Source organism: Abramis brama (assembly GCF_963993115.1).
Source record: "Abramis brama genome assembly, chromosome: 8".
Taxonomy (NCBI): Eukaryota; Metazoa; Chordata; class Actinopteri; order Cypriniformes; family Leuciscidae; genus Abramis; species Abramis brama.
In genome coordinates this window covers 25,466,488-25,483,964 of record NC_139970.1, presented here as the reverse complement: position 1 = coordinate 25,483,964, position 17,477 = coordinate 25,466,488, and the positions used below count along the sequence as shown (strand labels likewise).

Below are 17,477 nucleotides of genomic sequence, written 5' to 3'. Positions count from 1 at the left end.
TCAGGGAGGAAGAGGAGCAGGTCTTGCTCGTTGCGCCGTATTCGCCCAACCGGACCTGGTTCCCAGAACTAGTGCTCCTCGCGACAGCCCCTCTCTGGCCCATTCCTTTGAGGGAGGACCTGCTCTCTCAGAGACGGGGCACCCAATGGCACCCGCATCCAGACCTCTGGAAAATCCATGTCTGGTCCCTGGACGGGATGTGGAGGTTCTAGGTGACCTACCTCAAGCGGTAGTTGACACCATCACTTCCGCTAGAGCCCCCTCTATGAGGCGCCTCTATGCGTTGAAGTGGAACCCGTTCGTTGAGTGGTGTTCTTCTCATGAGGAGAACCCCCGAACTTGCTCGATCAGAGCTGTGCTTTCCATCCTGCAAGATGGGTTGGAGCGAAGTCTGTCTCCCTCCACCCTTAAAGTAATGTTGCCATTATCGCCGCACATCACGATGCAGTTGAAGGTAAGTTGCTGGGAAAGCCAGGATCCTGAGGGGGGCAAGGAGACTAAATCCACGTCGCCCGCTCTCTATACCCTCTTGGCATTTGTCTCTGGTCCTTTCAGCACTTCAGAGACCACCCTTTGAGCCCTTGCAATCAGCTAGAGTTAAATATTCTGTCCTGTAAGACAGTACTCCTGGTTGCATTGGCCTTCATCAAGAGGGTAGGGGACCTGCATGCATTTTTAGTCGACGAATCGTGCCTAGAATTTGGCCCGGCTAACTCTCACGTGATCCTGAGACCACGACCCGGATAAGTCTGAGACCACTCCCTTCCGGGACCAGGTAGTGAACCTGGAAGCGCTGCCTTCGGAGGAGGCAGACCCAGCCCTGGCTTTTCTCTGTCCCGTTCGCGCTTTGCGTCTGTACGTGGACAGAACGCAAAGCCTCAGGACCTCAGATCAGTTCTTCAACTGTTACGGAGGCTAGCAGAAGGGAAAGGCTGTCTCCAAGCAGTGGATTGCCCAGTGGATAGTGGATGCCATCGCCTTGGCTTACGAAGCCCATATGCGTATTCTTCCACAATCAGCTCCTTGTGTCTTTCCCTTGGCAGAGTCTGCTCTGCCATCACTGTCTGGTGTTGCCTCCCCCTTCTTAGGCTGGAGCCACCCCAGTGACATTCCATATGTTGCACTGCCCCTAACCGGCCTGTCCATATGGGTATTCTCCACGTTACCTTCCTTTGGGCAGGATATGGCTTCCGCAGCGTCCCTCTCCCCCGGAAAGGCACGCTTTCCCAGTGTTATCCGAGAGTTCCACTGTGTGGGGTATAACGGAACAGCAGTTTGAACTCCTCTATGCAGGCTTTCCGCCCCAGCCAGTTGGGGGTCTGTGAGTCTTGCATAGAGTGCTGGATGTGGCAGCAACCATAGCGTTTTCCATGGGATCCCAATTACGTCGTCACGTCGACGTTACGTCGAACGTGAGCGACTGATAGGGAACATCTCGGTTACTAATGTAACCCTCGTTCCCTGAAGGAGGGAACGGGAGACGTAACGTCCCGTCGCCACCGTTGCTGACCATCGTTGCTGACCATCGTTGTACAGCCGTCACAATCTCGGCTCCTAAGCGAAAAATAATGTGTGCGTGCGCCCGCTTCCTGTTTATACCCGCGTTGCGGGGGAGGGGCGTGTGACGCGATTCACGCACGCCAACGGTAATTGGCTCGTTCTGTAGACACTTGAAGTTGATAGGGCTCCCTGAAGTGATCACAATTATGAGGGAACGAGGGTTACATTAGTAACCGAGGCGATATAGGCTACGTCAGCATGACATCAGAGCAAGGCGGACCACACCGGTGATAACCGGTAATCGTTTCTGCGCATATTTTGCTCATCTTAAACGAGCATATTTCTAACCGGCATGCATCTCGCATTGATCACCGGTGATCAGTTTACATTACATTTACATTTAGTCATTTAGCAGACGCTTTTATCCAAAGCGACTTACAAATTAGGACTAAATTAAGCGGGTCATCATGAAGAGGCAAAAACAACGCAAGAAGTGCTCAAAATACGAAGTTCAGGCATTATTCAGAGTAGCATAAGCCCGATAAGCAAGGTTTTAAAGGGAAAGGGAAGTTTTTTTTTTTTTTTTTTTTTTTTATGAGGTTATGTGCTCACGGAAGAGATGGGTTTTCAGTTGTCTTTTGAATGTTGTCAGGGATTCTGCATTCCGGATGAGGGTCAGTTCTGCGCAGATTTTGCTCTTCTCAAACGAGCCTATTCAGTTTAGCGTCTCCTTTCATATCTAAACAGACTTTTTTAAATTTGATCATATTTTCAAAATGTAAGATACCACAAACATGATGGTAAAAAAAAAATCATACTGTAGATGTAAAAGTTTTGAACACGGGAAATCTCGCAAATCTCTCGCAATCAAACGTGACTCTACAGTAGCCTAAACAAACACGGCAAACGACGGGTAAGAAGAAATGGCAATAATTGTTACAATTTCGGTTGAAGCAGAGGCAGAAGCAAGATCTAAGTGCAGCAGTAATATTTAATAAATAGTCTCAAACTAAACAAAATAAACTCAGAACAAAAACCAGAACAACCTACACTTGCAACGTAAAATAACTGACAAAGAACAAGACAGAACACAGTGTATAAATAGACAGAACAAAAGAGACAAATTAACAAGACACACCTGAACTGAACTAACTAATCAATAAGTAACTATGGAAACAAACAGGCAGGGCGGAGGAAGACTAAACTGAACTAATAGACAGAACACAGACAAAGACAGAAATCAGAACAGACTGACAATGTAACATAAATAGTGTTAGTACTGCTTTTTACATAAAATTCACTGAAAAAAGAAAAAGGTTTGGATGAAGCCATGTTATTCTTCCGTCAGCTTGCTTTCTTATATCGGTTAGTTCCACGTGACAATCCACAGTGTGTGTGCGCGTTTGTCCTCAGGGTTTCCACACACAACAGGATTTCAGATTTAATAATAATAATAATTCATTACATTTATATAGCGCTTTTCTCTGCACTCAAAGCGCTTTACATAGAAGGGGGGAATCTCCTCAACCACCACCATCGATTTGACATCGATGCAGCCCCGACGTTCTTCTGAGCAGATTCAATCACCCTTACCACATCACACTACACAAGAAGGGCTCGTTGCATCCTGCTCTGGACATCCAACCCCACCCACATCCAAGTGTGACGTCAGAAGCCACGCCCGTGTCCAATACGTCCCCGTTCTGCCCCTGGAAACCTGATTGTTGTATGCAGGTTTCCGATTGAAAGGGTTTTTAGGCGTAAGGGTAGGATTTGAGTGGTTGTCAGGAAAGGTAGATTTTAGGTGGGTTTCAGTATGTAGGTTCCAGATTAAAAGGGTTTTTTAAGCGCAATGATAGGTTTTGAGTGGGTTTCAGACAGTGCGGTCTGTCATAAAAACAGAAATATAAGAAGAAATATAAGAAGTAAATGAAAAAGAATTAGGTATGAGGGTTAAGTCTTTTCAATGCTTTTTCCTGTTTCAAAGTTAATGAGGAGGAAGCACTTGGATTGTCAGAAGGTAAGAATTGGGCTCAAAATCGCCCCGATTATCTTGTAGTGTGTGGAGGCCTTAACAGTGAGAGAAGGATTTCATGCAAACAGTGGACAGGGGTTGCAACATGTGTTTAATATGAATATTATTCTTACCAGTAAAGACAAATGTAATTCAAAATTATATGTTAAACTGTGATATTCTTTTCCTCTAAAATTATAAAAATATAATTGCAAAAATTAAGGTGTTCACAAAAAACAAAACAATTTGACATTATTTGTAAAGGATCTAAAAAACTTACATTTGACAAAATAATCCACATACAATTCTATTTAAACAAAACTATTTATACAATGTAATGTCAAAAATTATATTATATTTACAGTATATAAGTATTTATAACAGTAAAAGTAAGTCTTTGTTTATTATAAATAAAAAGGCAACAGTAAAGCCGTTAAATTTAGTCAGCACTACGTATTGTAGTTACATTTCATATCAAATTTGTAAACATCATCATCTAGAAGCACACTGCTTTGATAAGTGCACAGTTCTTTATATAGAAGCATTTTGCATTGACTGGTTCCTCTTGCTCTTTTTACCTGTCAATAAACTGAAGGTCCATAGATGTGGCAGGGACCAGCAGAGTTCGTGTGATTGGCTTCACTGTCTTTCCTGAAGGGTCTGGGCGCACTTCATAATGTTTAATTAACTGCAAAAACAATTTAATAAATAAATAAAACCATACTGAACATTGACAGTTCACTGAAGTTTAGAGAAGTCTTAGTTACTCATTGACAAGCAGAATTATCTCTGTAATAGCAGAGAAGGTTGAATCAAAGGTGAAGGACTGCAGACTAGTCAAAGATCTAAAACTAACACACAATATGATCAGCTAAACTGGGACAATCATTGGTGATAAGGATGGGTTAAAAATTCACGGAATGACCTAAAACTGCATTTCTTTGTTTTTCTGGGTAATGGCAAAAATGTGAATATGAGCAAGAAGGTGACTGGCTGCACACTGAATTCAGTACAGACTACAGAAGTCTATCAAAACATTTTTTTTTATTTTTCTGGATTGCATAATGCAAAAAGTGCAAAGTGAATTAAAAACAAATGAACAGGAGCAAACGTTTCAGCACATTCCTATCTTCAGTACTCCACATTATTCCAAAAATGTGAATATGCCATCAAATTGAATCATCTGATGGCGAGGTTAAACAGAACATGTTTCTACTAATATAATAACACAAACATCTGCACAGCTATGGAAGGGTGCAGACAGTGACTGTGCTTACACATATGCTCTTACCCGGGACAAAAGGAGGTACATCTCCAGTTCAGCCACTCTGCGGCCCAGGCAGGCGCGAATGCCGAAGCCAAACGGCACAGACCCAAAGGGGTGCTGGTTTAACTGCTTCTGCCCCCGGATCCATCGCTGGGGGAGAAACGCAGAAGGATTGGGGAACACCTTCTCATCATAGGACACCGCAAAGTGGCAGAGGTGGAACAGAGTCTGGAAAACACAGAATACACAGCGCTGATTAGTTTGGACGTCCATTTACAGGTGTGTTTATGGAATGGAGGTTTGTAGTTCAGCTTACATTTTTAGGGAACAGATGGTCACCAACCACTATTTCACTTTCAGCGACAACACGAGCATTTCCAGGAACCACTGGATATAACCTGAGAATGTCAGAGAACATGTTTTGAAGGTAATTTAGCAGGCTAACACAACACCTGAAATCGCATACTGTATAGTAGGTACTACATCAGGTTTGACTTGCTTCGAAAACGTTAAAAAAGTAAGTTCTATATAGTATGAATGTGTGTAGTATGAATGAAATTTGGATGTACTACATTCGGCATGAGGTCATTATCATGTTGACTCACTGACATTCACAAAATCACAAAGGGTCTGTTTTCTCTCTGACGCTGAACTAGCATATTAGACAGCTCTTTTTGCTCTTATTAAATATGTTTCTGACAGTATTATGGAGAGATACGGTATATGCTGTACCGAAGAGTCTCTTTAACGATGGCCTTTAGCAATGGCATCCTGATGATGTCATCACTGCAGGGCACCTTGTCCCCCGGGCAGACGCTGATCACCTCCTCATGCAGCTTCTGCTGGATCTCTGGCTCCCGTGCCAAGTGATACAGCGCCCAGGAAATAGTGTTTGAAGTCTAAATTGAGCACACATTGAAAACTTTCAATTGAAAACACTTTACAAATACTAGTGACACTATTTTCTTTCATTTTAAATCAAATGTTGCAAAACAGTGCATTGCCTCTGTAAAGAGTGAAGACACTTACAGTGTCGACTCCAGCCAGCAGAAGCTCTGTAATGCTTCCCAAAACCTCCGTGAAGGACATCTGTTCACTGGTCAGGAGGTGTGTGAGATACTCACCCTCCACTGGCTGTCCAAGTTTCACCATTTCCTCAATCTCTGTCATCTTCTTCTGCACCAGTTCATCCGCTGTGCAAAAAAACAGCATATTTAAGGATGACTTCCATGCTGACAACTCATTACTATAGTTTGAATATAGGTGCTCTACTACACCACCATTCAAAAGTTTGGAGTTGGTAAGATTTGTTAATGTTTTTGAAAGAAGTCTCTTATTCTCATCAAGGCTGCTTTTATTGGATCTGTAAAAATACAGTCAAACAAGAATACTGTGAAATATTATTATTATTTAAAATAACTGGTACTCTATTTTAATATAATTTAAAATGTAATTTATTCCTGTGATGGCAAAGCTGAATTTTCAGCCTCATTACTCCAGTCTTCAGTGTCACATGATCCTTCAGAAATTCGAATATGCTGACTTTGCTGCTCAAAAAACATTTCTTATTATTATCAATGTTGAAATAGTTGTGCTGCTTAATGTTTTAGTGGAAACAGTGATACATTTTTTTCAGGATTCTTTCAGGAATAGAACAGCATTTATTTGTAATATAAATCTTTTGTAACATTATAAATATCTTTACTGTCATTATTGATTAGTTTAATTCATCACTAAATAATAGTATTAATTTACCTTTTTTTTATCGGTAACACTTTATTTTACAGTGTCATTGTTACATGTTACATGTAGTTACTATAATAACTATAAATTATGCATAATTACATGCAAATAACCCTAAAACAAACCAAACCCTAATCCTGACCTTATAGTAAGTACATGTAGTCAATTAATATTACTCAGTACTTAAATGTATAATTACACTGTAAGAAGGACACCTTAAAATGAAGTGTAACCAAAAAATCTTACCAACCTCAAACTTTTGAACAGTAGTGTATATATAAACATGGCAATACAAAAACTTTTATTATTAATAATAATTGTATTAATTTTACTATTTTTTAAACAGGACAATAATAAAAAAGTTTTAAAAAACTAACCAACTTTGAACAAATGGTCCCAAACAGCCACAAAATGCTTCCAAAAAGGCATGTAGGGCCAGATAGATTTGGGAAACAGGATCACGATGGGTGAAAGACGGAACATCTCCCCCACAGAGAAGATAAACTTCTGTGTTTCTTCAGGAACCACATCATTAAGACACCCCATACGAGTTTCAAATAACACTGAGCAAATTCCTGATGAGAAAGAGAATAACAATATTACTGTGATGGACACAGTGCATGTTACCAAATATATATCAAATATAACAAAGTACAACAAAACAATGAATCTAAAACTCAGAGGTGGACAGTAACAACGTACATTTACTTGAGTATTTTTTTTTCTGGAAACTTTTTACTTTAACTTCACTACATTTGAAAGGCAAATATTGTACTTTTTACTCCACTACATTTCTGTCAAGGTCCTTGAGTAGAAAGTAGTAATGTCAGTCAGGGGATGATTTTGGTTGCAGGGGTTCCATTTTGGTTGGAAATGAAAGTCGGGTTGACGTCAGAACCCTGCATCTGATTGACATCAGAACCCGACGTCAGATTGACGTTGGATATTGATTGAAAATAAAAGTTGGGTTGACGTCAGAACCCGACTGATGTTGGTTTCTGACGTCAACGCGATTTTCATTTTCAACCACAACACAACGTCTGTCCAACGTTGGAGATTAATGTCAATCTGGCGTTGGATTCTGACATCAACCTGATTTTCATTTTCAACGTTGGGTTTGGTCTTCTAAATGCGAATGTTGTCATTGTTTTGGAACACACTGGCTTATAGATAACAGTAAGGCTAACATATTCATACTAAAAGTCCAAAAACTTTAAATAAGGCACTATTTGAGGGAACAGCCATTTGGGTGTCTGAAACCATTGTGGACGTTATTGAGTGCACTTATTCAATCTCACATTCACTCCCACTACTGGATCTGTGTTCTAGAAATAAATTTGATATTGATATGAGGGTAGCTAGGCAGGCATAGATTCAGAGGCATAAGGTACTGTACGTGTTACATACAACAATGCAACAATAATAAAACAATGCATTGACATTTACTTTGTACTTCTGATACTTAAGCACTTTTAAAAACGAGTACTTCTGTACTTTTACTTAAATAAAAATCGGTCTTTACAACTTTTACTTGTAACAGAGTAATATTTGACAAGTAGTATCTGTACTTTAACTCAAGTAAGGAAGTTGTGTACTTTATCCACCTCTGCAATACTAGTAGGCTATTTGAGTTTATCTGTAAGCCCAAGATATTTGAGAGCACAATTGCTTTCCAGGTCTTCTTTTGACATTGATCTATTTGAAAGGAAGAGAAATTAAGATAAAGTCTGCTGCACATGACTAGAAGCTATGGTAACCAGTGGCCTTTGTTATCTCATGTGTGGCATTGACCCTTTGTACTCACATGATTCACTCCTGTAAATCAGCAATTCATTTAAATTCATGTCTTTATGGCACACCCTAATTATCTTGACCTTGAAATTACCCAGTATTACCTTCAAAAGCGAACTTGTACAATTCTCCTGCCAAGTCATACACCATAACGTCATTGCCTTTTGTTGTCTTAAGCTTAGCCACCTTCTCAATAAAGTCGTTCACCACGCTGTTAATGGCATTAGTGTAGGAGGACACGTGTTTGGGCTTCAGCATGCGAGGATTTAGTATGCTTCTGATGCGCTGCCACTCCGCTCCCATTCTGTAACAGGACAACACATATATTATGAGTAGTACTGCCATTTCTGTAAGCATAATGACTGTCACACATGATCATTTGCAATGATATAGTATTTTATATTTAAAATAAGTTCAGAACATTGAGTATGAGGTAATTTTGATCAAATTCATGCAGTGTCCTCATGGTCATTCTATGATTGACTTCTGAACAGTGAAAGATACACTCTTAAAAATAAAGATCACAAAAGCAGGTTTTCGCAGCAATGCCATAGAAGAACCATTTTGGGTTCCCTAAAGAATCTTTCAGTGAACAGTTCTTAAAAGAACCATTAGTTTCTTAGCGTAAAGAGCATTTTATACTATAAAGAACCTTGTGTAAAATGGAAAGGTTACATGGATGTTCATTTTCAAACTTTTTAAGAGTGTAGCCCTCTATTTTTGCTTTAGGTTTGGTGGATAGGGTTCCTCAAAACCAGTTTTCCCACTTACACTTGCATCTATTGATTGCTTCTGTTGTCCTCCTTTACAGAGGAGTTTCACTATACTTTAATTGTTCAATGTAAGATCTCAAAAACAATTCCCTATTTTCCTCAGGGTTATGAAGCATAAAAATTACAAGAACTTTACTGTCTGACGCACAGTGCCCTCAGAAATGTTTCCATTTTGTACATCAACTGCAAGCTGCTATTCAATACATGTTTAGACATGCACAATCTATTTGTGGCTTCATAACATCTGCAGGTGTCTTTTTGTGTATACTTTTGCAGCATAGCTCACATCTTTATGGCTTTACATTATCTTTGCAATGAATGCATAAGTGACAGATGAATGCTTGTGCCAGTCTCCAGTGATACTCACTCTGTGAGGGGTCCATAGGCATGATTCCGGAGTTTCCGGTAGCCTCTCCAGTGGGGCATGTCAGTGCGGATGGGATGACGACCCTCTTGCCGCAAAACCTGTTCTATGAGGTCTGCACTGGCCACATTAACAATAACCAATGGTCCATATTTGGACTTCCAGAGTGGGCCGTAGATTTTGCTGTGCTCTATCTGCATTAATTACAAATTTTAAAGTAAATAAACAAAAAAGATTCAGTAAAACATTTTAACCTCACACGACCAACATGAAACAAAATTCTTATAAATTCTTAAAAGTTTCTTATCATCATTTGTTTTCATGTTTATATAGGCCTAAAAATAGAGAGAGTGGAGAGCCAGTCAGGAGTGGCATAAAGTCGCCCAACAGCAATGTGACAGACTGATAGGGAGCATGCCAAAGACGCATGAAAGCTGAGACTGGAAGTCAGGGTTATTCCACCAAATATTGGTTTCTGAACTCTTCCCAAGTTAAAACTTCTGTTGGTTAAAAATTAATACAGAATTGTTTTCTTTGCATTATTCGAGGTCTGAAAACATGGCAACTTTTTTTCTTTATTTTGACCAGCTATCAAATGACTTTATTTGAAATTTGGAAGAAATGTTGTCAGTGGTTTGCAGTGGTCTCTTAATTTTTTTCAGAGCTGTATATATATATATAATTTTTTTTTCAGAGCTGTATATATATATATATATATATATATATATATATACAGCTCTGAAAAAAAATACACACACACACACACGCACAGTACTGTGCAAAAGTCTTAGGCACGTTAGTATATGACCGTGTTTTGGAAAAAAACATTTATATCATAATGTGATAGCTATTGACATTTTCATGGAAAGTACCATCTCATTCATTAAAAAGCAAACATGACGATTTTGAGTTTAAACTAATATATCAGTGCAACACTAAACCCAGTAGACTACGTTTTTATGAATCTTTACCTGCATTTGATGTGTCGTTTGAAAATAACCTTTTCCAAAAAGCCAGTATAATGATGTCAGAAAGCTAGGACCATCCAAGTCGTCCATGGTTTTTTGTTTATCACCACCTATCAGTGTACTGGTTGTCCGAGTCCCAACGTTGAGGAATATCGATGACAAGCATTTTATCCCACTGCTGTCCTGCTTACATAAAAATAATCCAGTTCTAAGAAAGGAATTGGAAAACATATTTAATCTCGCAGTCCACAACACAGAGGATGTACAAGAGTCCTGCTACAGCAATGGTCTGCCCTGTAATGGCAGTCTGTGCCAGAAGCAGCTATTCTTCCCCTGCGCATGAACTTGAGTAAACTCGCTAGTCATCGTCGTGATTCTGTAAAAGCCGCCAGTGTCAGTCTTACCTCCAAGGCAACCATTGTTTCCGACAAAATACTGTTGCTACTTAATAAACAACGATGTAAGAAGCTTGCTGAGTGTTACTGTAATTTCAAGCGAATGTATAGTATCCTATACCTTTCCAAAGCTTGCAGTTGGTAAGAGTTTTTAATGATTTTGAAAGATAAGTGTCTCTTATGCTCACAACACAAAGGCTACATTTATATAATCAAAATGACAGTAAATCAGTAATATTGCAAAATAATATAATTAAAAATGTAAATAACAGCTTTCTATTTTATTGTTTACATTTTTATCTATTCCTGTGATGGCAAAGCTGAAAAGTTACAATGTAAAAGTTTTACTGTCACTTTTAATCAATTGAACGCATCCTTGCTTAATACAAGTATCAAGTATTACAACTTCGACTATCAATTTGTCACCATGGTCAGACTGGATATCTTAGGCTACTGTGTTGACAAAAACAAACAAATGAAAACATTGTTCATATGTTAGGCAAGCAATAAACATTCTTGTTGTTGCTACAAAAAGACCTTTTAATGCAAGTCAATATATCTAAAAATCCCGGACAATTTCTTTGCAAATCAAATGATGGTTGGCACTGAAAATGAAAGTACAAAAGATAAACTCGTAGCAAATGAAACGTGGAAATAATTTACCTGGTTTTATAAATGTTCTAATGAAAATCTGACAATGTAAAAAAAAAAGAAAAAAAAGAAGCTATATGGGAATCTTTATATTTTGATGGTAGTGACAACTACTATCAAGTAGCCATGGTTTTATTGAAGTAGTAATAATAAATGTGGCAAATGTAGGTATTTAGAAACTTGTTTCCCTGCCAAATTGAAAATTAGTAAGTTCATGTTTATATACATCCTTCCCTCGGGTCATTTTTTAAAATTTTATTTTTGACCCCCTTAGGAATGAATGGAATGCTTCAGTACACAAAGAACAACCTAAAAATGCTCAAAATTCAAGAAAAATGACTTTAGCACCCAGCGGAACAGCTGATTTGCTCCAAATAGAGCTATAATGCCATCTAGTGGCAAGAGTCATGAAATATCATGTTATAATATTTTTTTTCCACAAGAAGTCGGCAAAGACACCCAATGTAAGATATTTTGAGCTGAATTAAAAGGGCATGAAATTAAGAGTTATTTTGAAGTGAAGTTGAAAGAATGTGAGGAATGTGCTTAAATTGCTATTTATTTATTTATCAAATCTATTAATTTAAAGGTAAATAAAATGTAAAATAAATCTCCCAAAAAATTGCATAAAAAAATTGAAAAAATATTATCAAAATGAAATAAAATAAGCTTTCTGAACAAAAATGGCTTCGGGTCATTTTGACCCGTGAGGGAAAGATGTGTTACAAAGTGCGAGGGAAGGAGAGACGGTTGAATGCACACACACAAAAAACGAAATATTTCCATAGTAGAAGATGATCTTTGCTTCAGAAATAAACCAATGCCTGTTTTTAAAGTCTGTGCCTCTAAAAAGTCTATCAAAAAATACATAAAATTATTGCATAATGTTCAAAAAGATGTACTGCATATTGAAACCCTCAGCATAATTGAAGTAATTATTTGAAGTAGTTATTCTTGCATGAAGCTACTGTAGGTTAAAACTTTGAAAATGATCAACAAATAAACATTGCAAAACAAGTCTTTATTTGTCTATACACAATTTGAATGATCAAACACCTCCCACAGAACAACATTTACCACATCAGTCAACCTTACTATAGTAGAATACATAGGATGGCACGTCATATTTTGCAATTAGTGCTCAAGAAGGGCTGGATAAAGACATCCTTTAAGAGTGAAGAGTGTTGCTTTTGGGCCTGCCAGAGGCGTACAGTAAGACACACACGACACATAGGCTTCTACATCTAAATGGAGATTACATCTTAAGGAATCCAAGCAGGAATTTAAAACAATGGGTAAACTTCAATGCAAGAGAATGGGATGGATATTCAAAATACACCTTATGTACAAGGCACAGTTTGTTATGAACAAATGTCTCTGAATCATCAAAGAAAAAAATTCAAGTATTGCAGGTCGGGTAATGTGTAAATATCTGAGATTGCTGAGACTGAGCTTGGCACATTAATGCACTCATGCTCCTTAAGATTCCTAATAATATTCTGCCGATTCACATGTGCTTGAGAATGTTAAGCTTCAAAAAATATATATATTATAACATGTCCATGGTGATCTTTCTAAACAGTTATCTCAGAAATAGATATATTCTATAACCTTTGAGGAAGCAACTATAGGACATTCCTATAAAACTAACATCTATGCAGTAGCATTCTTAACAAAATAAATACTTTTTCTTAATTTACTAATAAAGCAAACCCCCCAGCTTTGTGTCCAATGACAGCTTGTGCTGATGCAAGTATTACTAAGAAACTAGGGGAAAGAAAAGATTTCATAACTAAAAAGTTGATAGGGATAGTGATAACAGATACTGTACTTCCTGAAAACATGACTCTTTCAGCATCAGATGTCCAACAAGTCTTTGCAATCAGTCATCGTCACTTTCACTCCCAGACTCACTCAACTGGAGATCGTTTTCTGGAATAAATCAAACATTAGCATATTAGACACACAAAAGATAACGCCAGACCAACTAAAATCCCCCAGCAGCCCTGAAACTCACTGAGCGTGTTGATGAAATGCCCGCTGCTCTCTTCCACGCGGCTTTGAGATGTGTTGAGGGCAGAGGTGCTCTGTGGGGGGGCTGGGGGCGCATTATGCGGAGGGCGACTCTCGTCCTCGGAGTCGCTGCTGGAACTGTCCCCACTACTGGATGAGGAGGAACTGTGGGAATCTGAGGAGCTGTCTCCACTGCTCATCTGCTCCATGTCACGCGCCTCGGCCATGAGCTCTGCACAAACACATGAAAACTAGAAGGATTCACAAAAGAATTCAAGTACTATTCAAGAATTATTTTACACTAGCATTTACACTGAAAGTTTAGGGTCTGCTTTGAACATATTTGAAAATATTACAATTTGTCATTACTATTTAAAATGACTGTTTCTAATATAGCCGGGTACACAACGTGCGATTACAATTCCTAGGCCAAAAGTTTGACATGTTCACCGACAGCAGAGTAATAATGACCAAGATCCAACAAAATTTTGGCAGTGTCAGAAGATTTGACGCACAGTCCTGTAGTGTGGCTTCTACTACGACTACAGGCAAATTAAAAACCAATAGTAGCGCAGAACCAGATGACGCAATTAGTGAGACAACAACACATCTTTTACCCCCGTTTTCTTTTCTAAGAAAAGCCACGATCAAAATTAACGCTAGAGATTGTTTTTGTTTGCTAGCCACAATTTTTATCCCGCATGTAAATGCAGCTCACAGTCACCGAATGGGTCACGGATTGATGATGTAAATCCCAGGACAGTCTTGTAAAACCCTGCACCCGGCTTATCTTAATTTTAAGAGTAAATTATTCCGATGATGGCAAAGCTGAATTTTCAGCATTATTACATGAAATCATTCTAATATGCTGATTTTCTGTTCAAGAAACATTTCTTATTATCATCAATGTAAAAAACAGTTGTGCTGCATAATATTTTTGTGGAAATCATAATACAATTTGCCAGTTTGATTAAAGGTGCTCTAAGCGATGTTGGGTGACGTCAATTCTTGTTGACGTTCGTCAAACAAAACGGAGGCTAGCTCGACCCTCCCTCCTCCTCATCCCGTCCCCTCCCCCTCCCTTCCGTGCTTCCTGAAAAACCAAACTGGATTTACCCACCTGTCCAGGAAAAACAGAGCCACCTGAATTTCAGATTGGAAGCCCTTCTGCCGGCGGAGTTTTCGCCACCGTTTGAACGCTTTTGCGCCACCGTTCGCTCGTTCCTTCTCCTTTTCCCTATTCTTTGTTATTTGTTCATCGGAACGTCGTCTCTTTGGTCGTGTGTCGGCCATATCAAAATTCTCAAGAATATACATTTTTAACGTTAGTCGTTGTCTAGGACATCTCTCCTCTAGCTAACTTCCCTCTTCATGCTTCTCTCTCCTCCACTCCCCACACCCCCCTTCATGTGCACGCGCACTAACCCCCCCAACCCCCAGCCCCAAATCATTCTTGTTGGTTATTGGCTGGAACATTGTTTGTTATGTTTCGTGATCCAGGCTGGGCCAGTTTGTTTTTGTTGCCATTTGTGGAGCTTGGGCTGTCTACAGAGTTTTATTACAGTGTGTTCGGGGGACAGGCAGCTAGCGAATAGTGAGGAGATGTTTGCTGTATGTGACAAAAAAAAATGTCGGCCTAAAAAACGCGTGACATCGCTTAGAGCTCCTTTAATAGAAAATTTAAAAGAGCAGCTTGCTGAATAATAGTGTTAATTGCATTTATTTAAAAAAATCTTAATTACCCCAAACTTTTCAACGGTAGTGTATTTTTTTTAATGTTTTTGGTTCATCAAGCTGGTGTCCTGCTAATTGTACTAACTGAACTAGTCAAAAACCTTGTTTGCTACTCTTTCCTTCCAGCTTTTAGCAAGACACACACATTACCTCGCTCAATATCATCCATGGGAGATGATGGAGACATTTTCTCCTTAGGAGGAGAGCTCTTGGTGCTGGAGGGAGCCTTGCTTCCACTGCCTGTCTTCATCTGCTGACTGAGCCTGCTGGTTTGCTGCTCCAGCCGTGACTGAACCTTACTGCTTCCTTCAGCCCTGTAAAGAAAGCAGGATTTAACAGTTTATTTACTTAATACAAGCTTTAAAGAAATATATCATGAAATAAATTATAAATCCATATGAATTGGGACACAAAAGCTATATTACCTGGTCTTCTTGACCGCAATGTTACTGCTGAGTTTCTCCAGACGATACTCTCCTGTGTCATGGTTAACAATGAGAATACATTCTTTCATATAAGGCCTTTTGGAACCTTTAAACACAGTAACAGGTGCTGTGGATCCCTATGAAGGTTGAGGGGTGAGAAAAAGATTCAGCTGAATTATCTGTGCTACATAAAATAACTGTTTTGTAGAATAAGGTTATCAAACCTACCTCCAAGTTCGGTAGTGTGATTGTAACTTGCTCTCCTTTGCCCACTTCCAGATCCCCCTCACATGTTGTGTCTATGGAGGCTGGTTTAAAATCATCTATGAACAGGAAGAAAACATTCATATTTCATAATCAGATGAGCAATTGCTGACTTAAGTAGTGTAGTACTACTCTAGAACCTACAGAGGGCGCACGTGTCCTATTATAATATATAGTCATTAATTCCTCGTGAATTTAATGTTTCATTTTAAACCACAGTTCGTTTAGGATGTTTCAATTATAAGCACAAAGACAGATGCTTTTTTTTAATCATTTCCAAACAACATTACAAATCTGATCTTTATCCAGCCATATGTTTATCCAGCAAGGTGGAAAAGCACATAGCTGCCTTCTCATATGCCTGTCCGTTTTGTTTAAAAACAACGCATGGTTTCAGTATCAACGTACAAAACAGCTCCTTTTCTTTTTCAAAATATGTTTTATATTAATGAGTGTATATGAATATTCTAATATACAGATAATAATGTAAAAGATACCACTTACATCGTACCGTGTGGAATGCACTTTTAGGTTGTTTCTCAAAGGTTTCGCCTAGTTTGAGAACATGCTCTTGATTGTCAAAGTTTGAATATGCTGTTCCATTCATTCTAATCACAATGTTCAACCATATATTAGCAGTTTTCAACTTTCTACTTGATTCGATACCATCTACGGCAGAAATAGACACCTCACTTCTGGACCCGTTGCTTGCGCTTACTACACTGTGATTGGCTGCGTTTGTGCTCTTGGTTACGCCTCATTGGAGCTTAACATCAATGTAATTGGTTAAGAAAACTGTCAGTCAACGCTTACGCAACGTCAGACGGAAGTATCCTTTTGTACCCCACCGCATGGTGCCCTCTAGTGCTTTATAAGAAAATTGTCTTTTTTTGTCTCACAGATTCAGAACAGAAAATTTGCAATAGTAACAAAAAAGATTTTTATGAATAAGTATGACATATTGAACCGTAGTTTAAGTCCAAAATAAATATTTTAACGTATGTTACCATATTATATATAATATAAACATATAATACATTTCTAATGACATGAATTATTTTGCATTAGCCTATATTAAATAATAATTATGACTGCAGAATAGACTTCCCTTTGATCATGCAGCATAAAGGTGCGATTACGTCATTTACGTGCTTTAATATTTTGTTATTTTATTTCCGTTTTACACAGAATATGGGGTCGTAGTTTATTTGGAGGTCGACACTAGTCGGTTCTTTTCCCAGTAGCGTCTGTAGAATCGGCAGAATTTTACACAGAATTCTACAAAGAGATCTCTAGGGAAAATTACTTACTCGCGCGTAATGTAAGTATGAGCATCCATTGAACTGGCATTGGACCTGGATATTAATGAGTCGGTTGTGAATATGACTCAAAGCACAGCGTTTATTTTAATAACAGCGCAAGCTAGATGAACGGACTGTCGCGTTTTCACTTAATATTTTTGAGCGAGTTTTTTTAATCCAACAAGCATCCTTGAGTTTAGGGTGCCATTTATAAGGTTACGCAAAGTAAGTTACCCACTAAAGTCCATGATTTCTGAATAGCCTACTGAAATCA

General features: G+C 38.7%; 2 protein-coding genes across 2 annotated transcripts; both read right to left on the bottom strand.

The window, feature by feature from the left end:
• Nucleotides 1–2,471: 2,471 nt before the first annotated feature.
• On the bottom strand, nt 2,472–10,762 carry cyp27a3 (cytochrome P450 family 27 subfamily A member 3). Its single transcript, XM_084122141.1, has 11 exons — nt 10,424–10,762; nt 9,456–9,646; nt 8,420–8,619; nt 6,902–7,099; nt 5,811–5,974; nt 5,514–5,680; nt 5,098–5,179; nt 4,806–5,009; nt 4,093–4,202; nt 3,350–3,387; nt 2,472–3,088 (listed from the first exon to the last, which is right to left on the bottom strand). The coding sequence occupies exons 1-11, from the start codon at nt 10,649–10,651 to the stop codon at nt 3,084–3,086; spliced, it is 1,587 nt and encodes a 528-aa protein (XP_083978267.1). The 5' UTR covers nt 10,652–10,762; the 3' UTR covers nt 2,472–3,083.
• Nucleotides 10,763–12,468: 1,706 nt separating this feature from the next.
• On the bottom strand, nt 12,469–16,626 carry eaf2 (ELL associated factor 2). The gene is made up of 6 exons (XM_084121951.1): nt 16,407–16,626; nt 15,867–15,961; nt 15,639–15,775; nt 15,364–15,527; nt 13,484–13,711; nt 12,469–13,398 (listed from the first exon to the last, which is right to left on the bottom strand). Exons 1-6 carry the CDS (start codon nt 16,507–16,509, stop codon nt 13,349–13,351), a joined length of 777 nt encoding a protein of 258 aa, XP_083978077.1. The 5' UTR covers nt 16,510–16,626; the 3' UTR covers nt 12,469–13,348.
• Nucleotides 16,627–17,477: the final 851 nt, after the last annotated feature.

Excerpts from the sequence above, each read along its gene's own strand:
- eaf2 (XM_084121951.1), bottom strand. The coding sequence starts at position 16,509 with ATGAATGGAACAGCATATTCAAACTTTGACAATCAAGAGCATGTTCTC. Across the intron at positions 15,776-15,866 it reads TCACACTACCGAACTTGGAG|GGATCCACAGCACCTGTTAC; the intron begins GTAGGTTTGATA and ends CAACCTTCATAG. Across the intron at positions 13,712-15,363 it reads CATGGATGATATTGAGCGAG|AGCTCATGGCCGAGGCGCGT; the intron begins GTAATGTGTGTG and ends GTGTTTGTGCAG.
- cyp27a3 (XM_084122141.1), bottom strand. The coding sequence starts at position 10,651 with ATGTTTTCCAATTCCTTTCTTAGAACTGGATTATTTTTATGTAAGCAG. Across the intron at positions 9,647-10,423 it reads AAACGACACATCAAATGCAG|ATAGAGCACAGCAAAATCTA; the intron begins GTAAAGATTCAT and ends TAATTAATGCAG. Across the intron at positions 5,975-6,901 it reads GGACCATTTGTTCAAAGTTG|CGGATGAACTGGTGCAGAAG; the intron begins GTTAGTTTTTTA and ends TTTTTTGCACAG.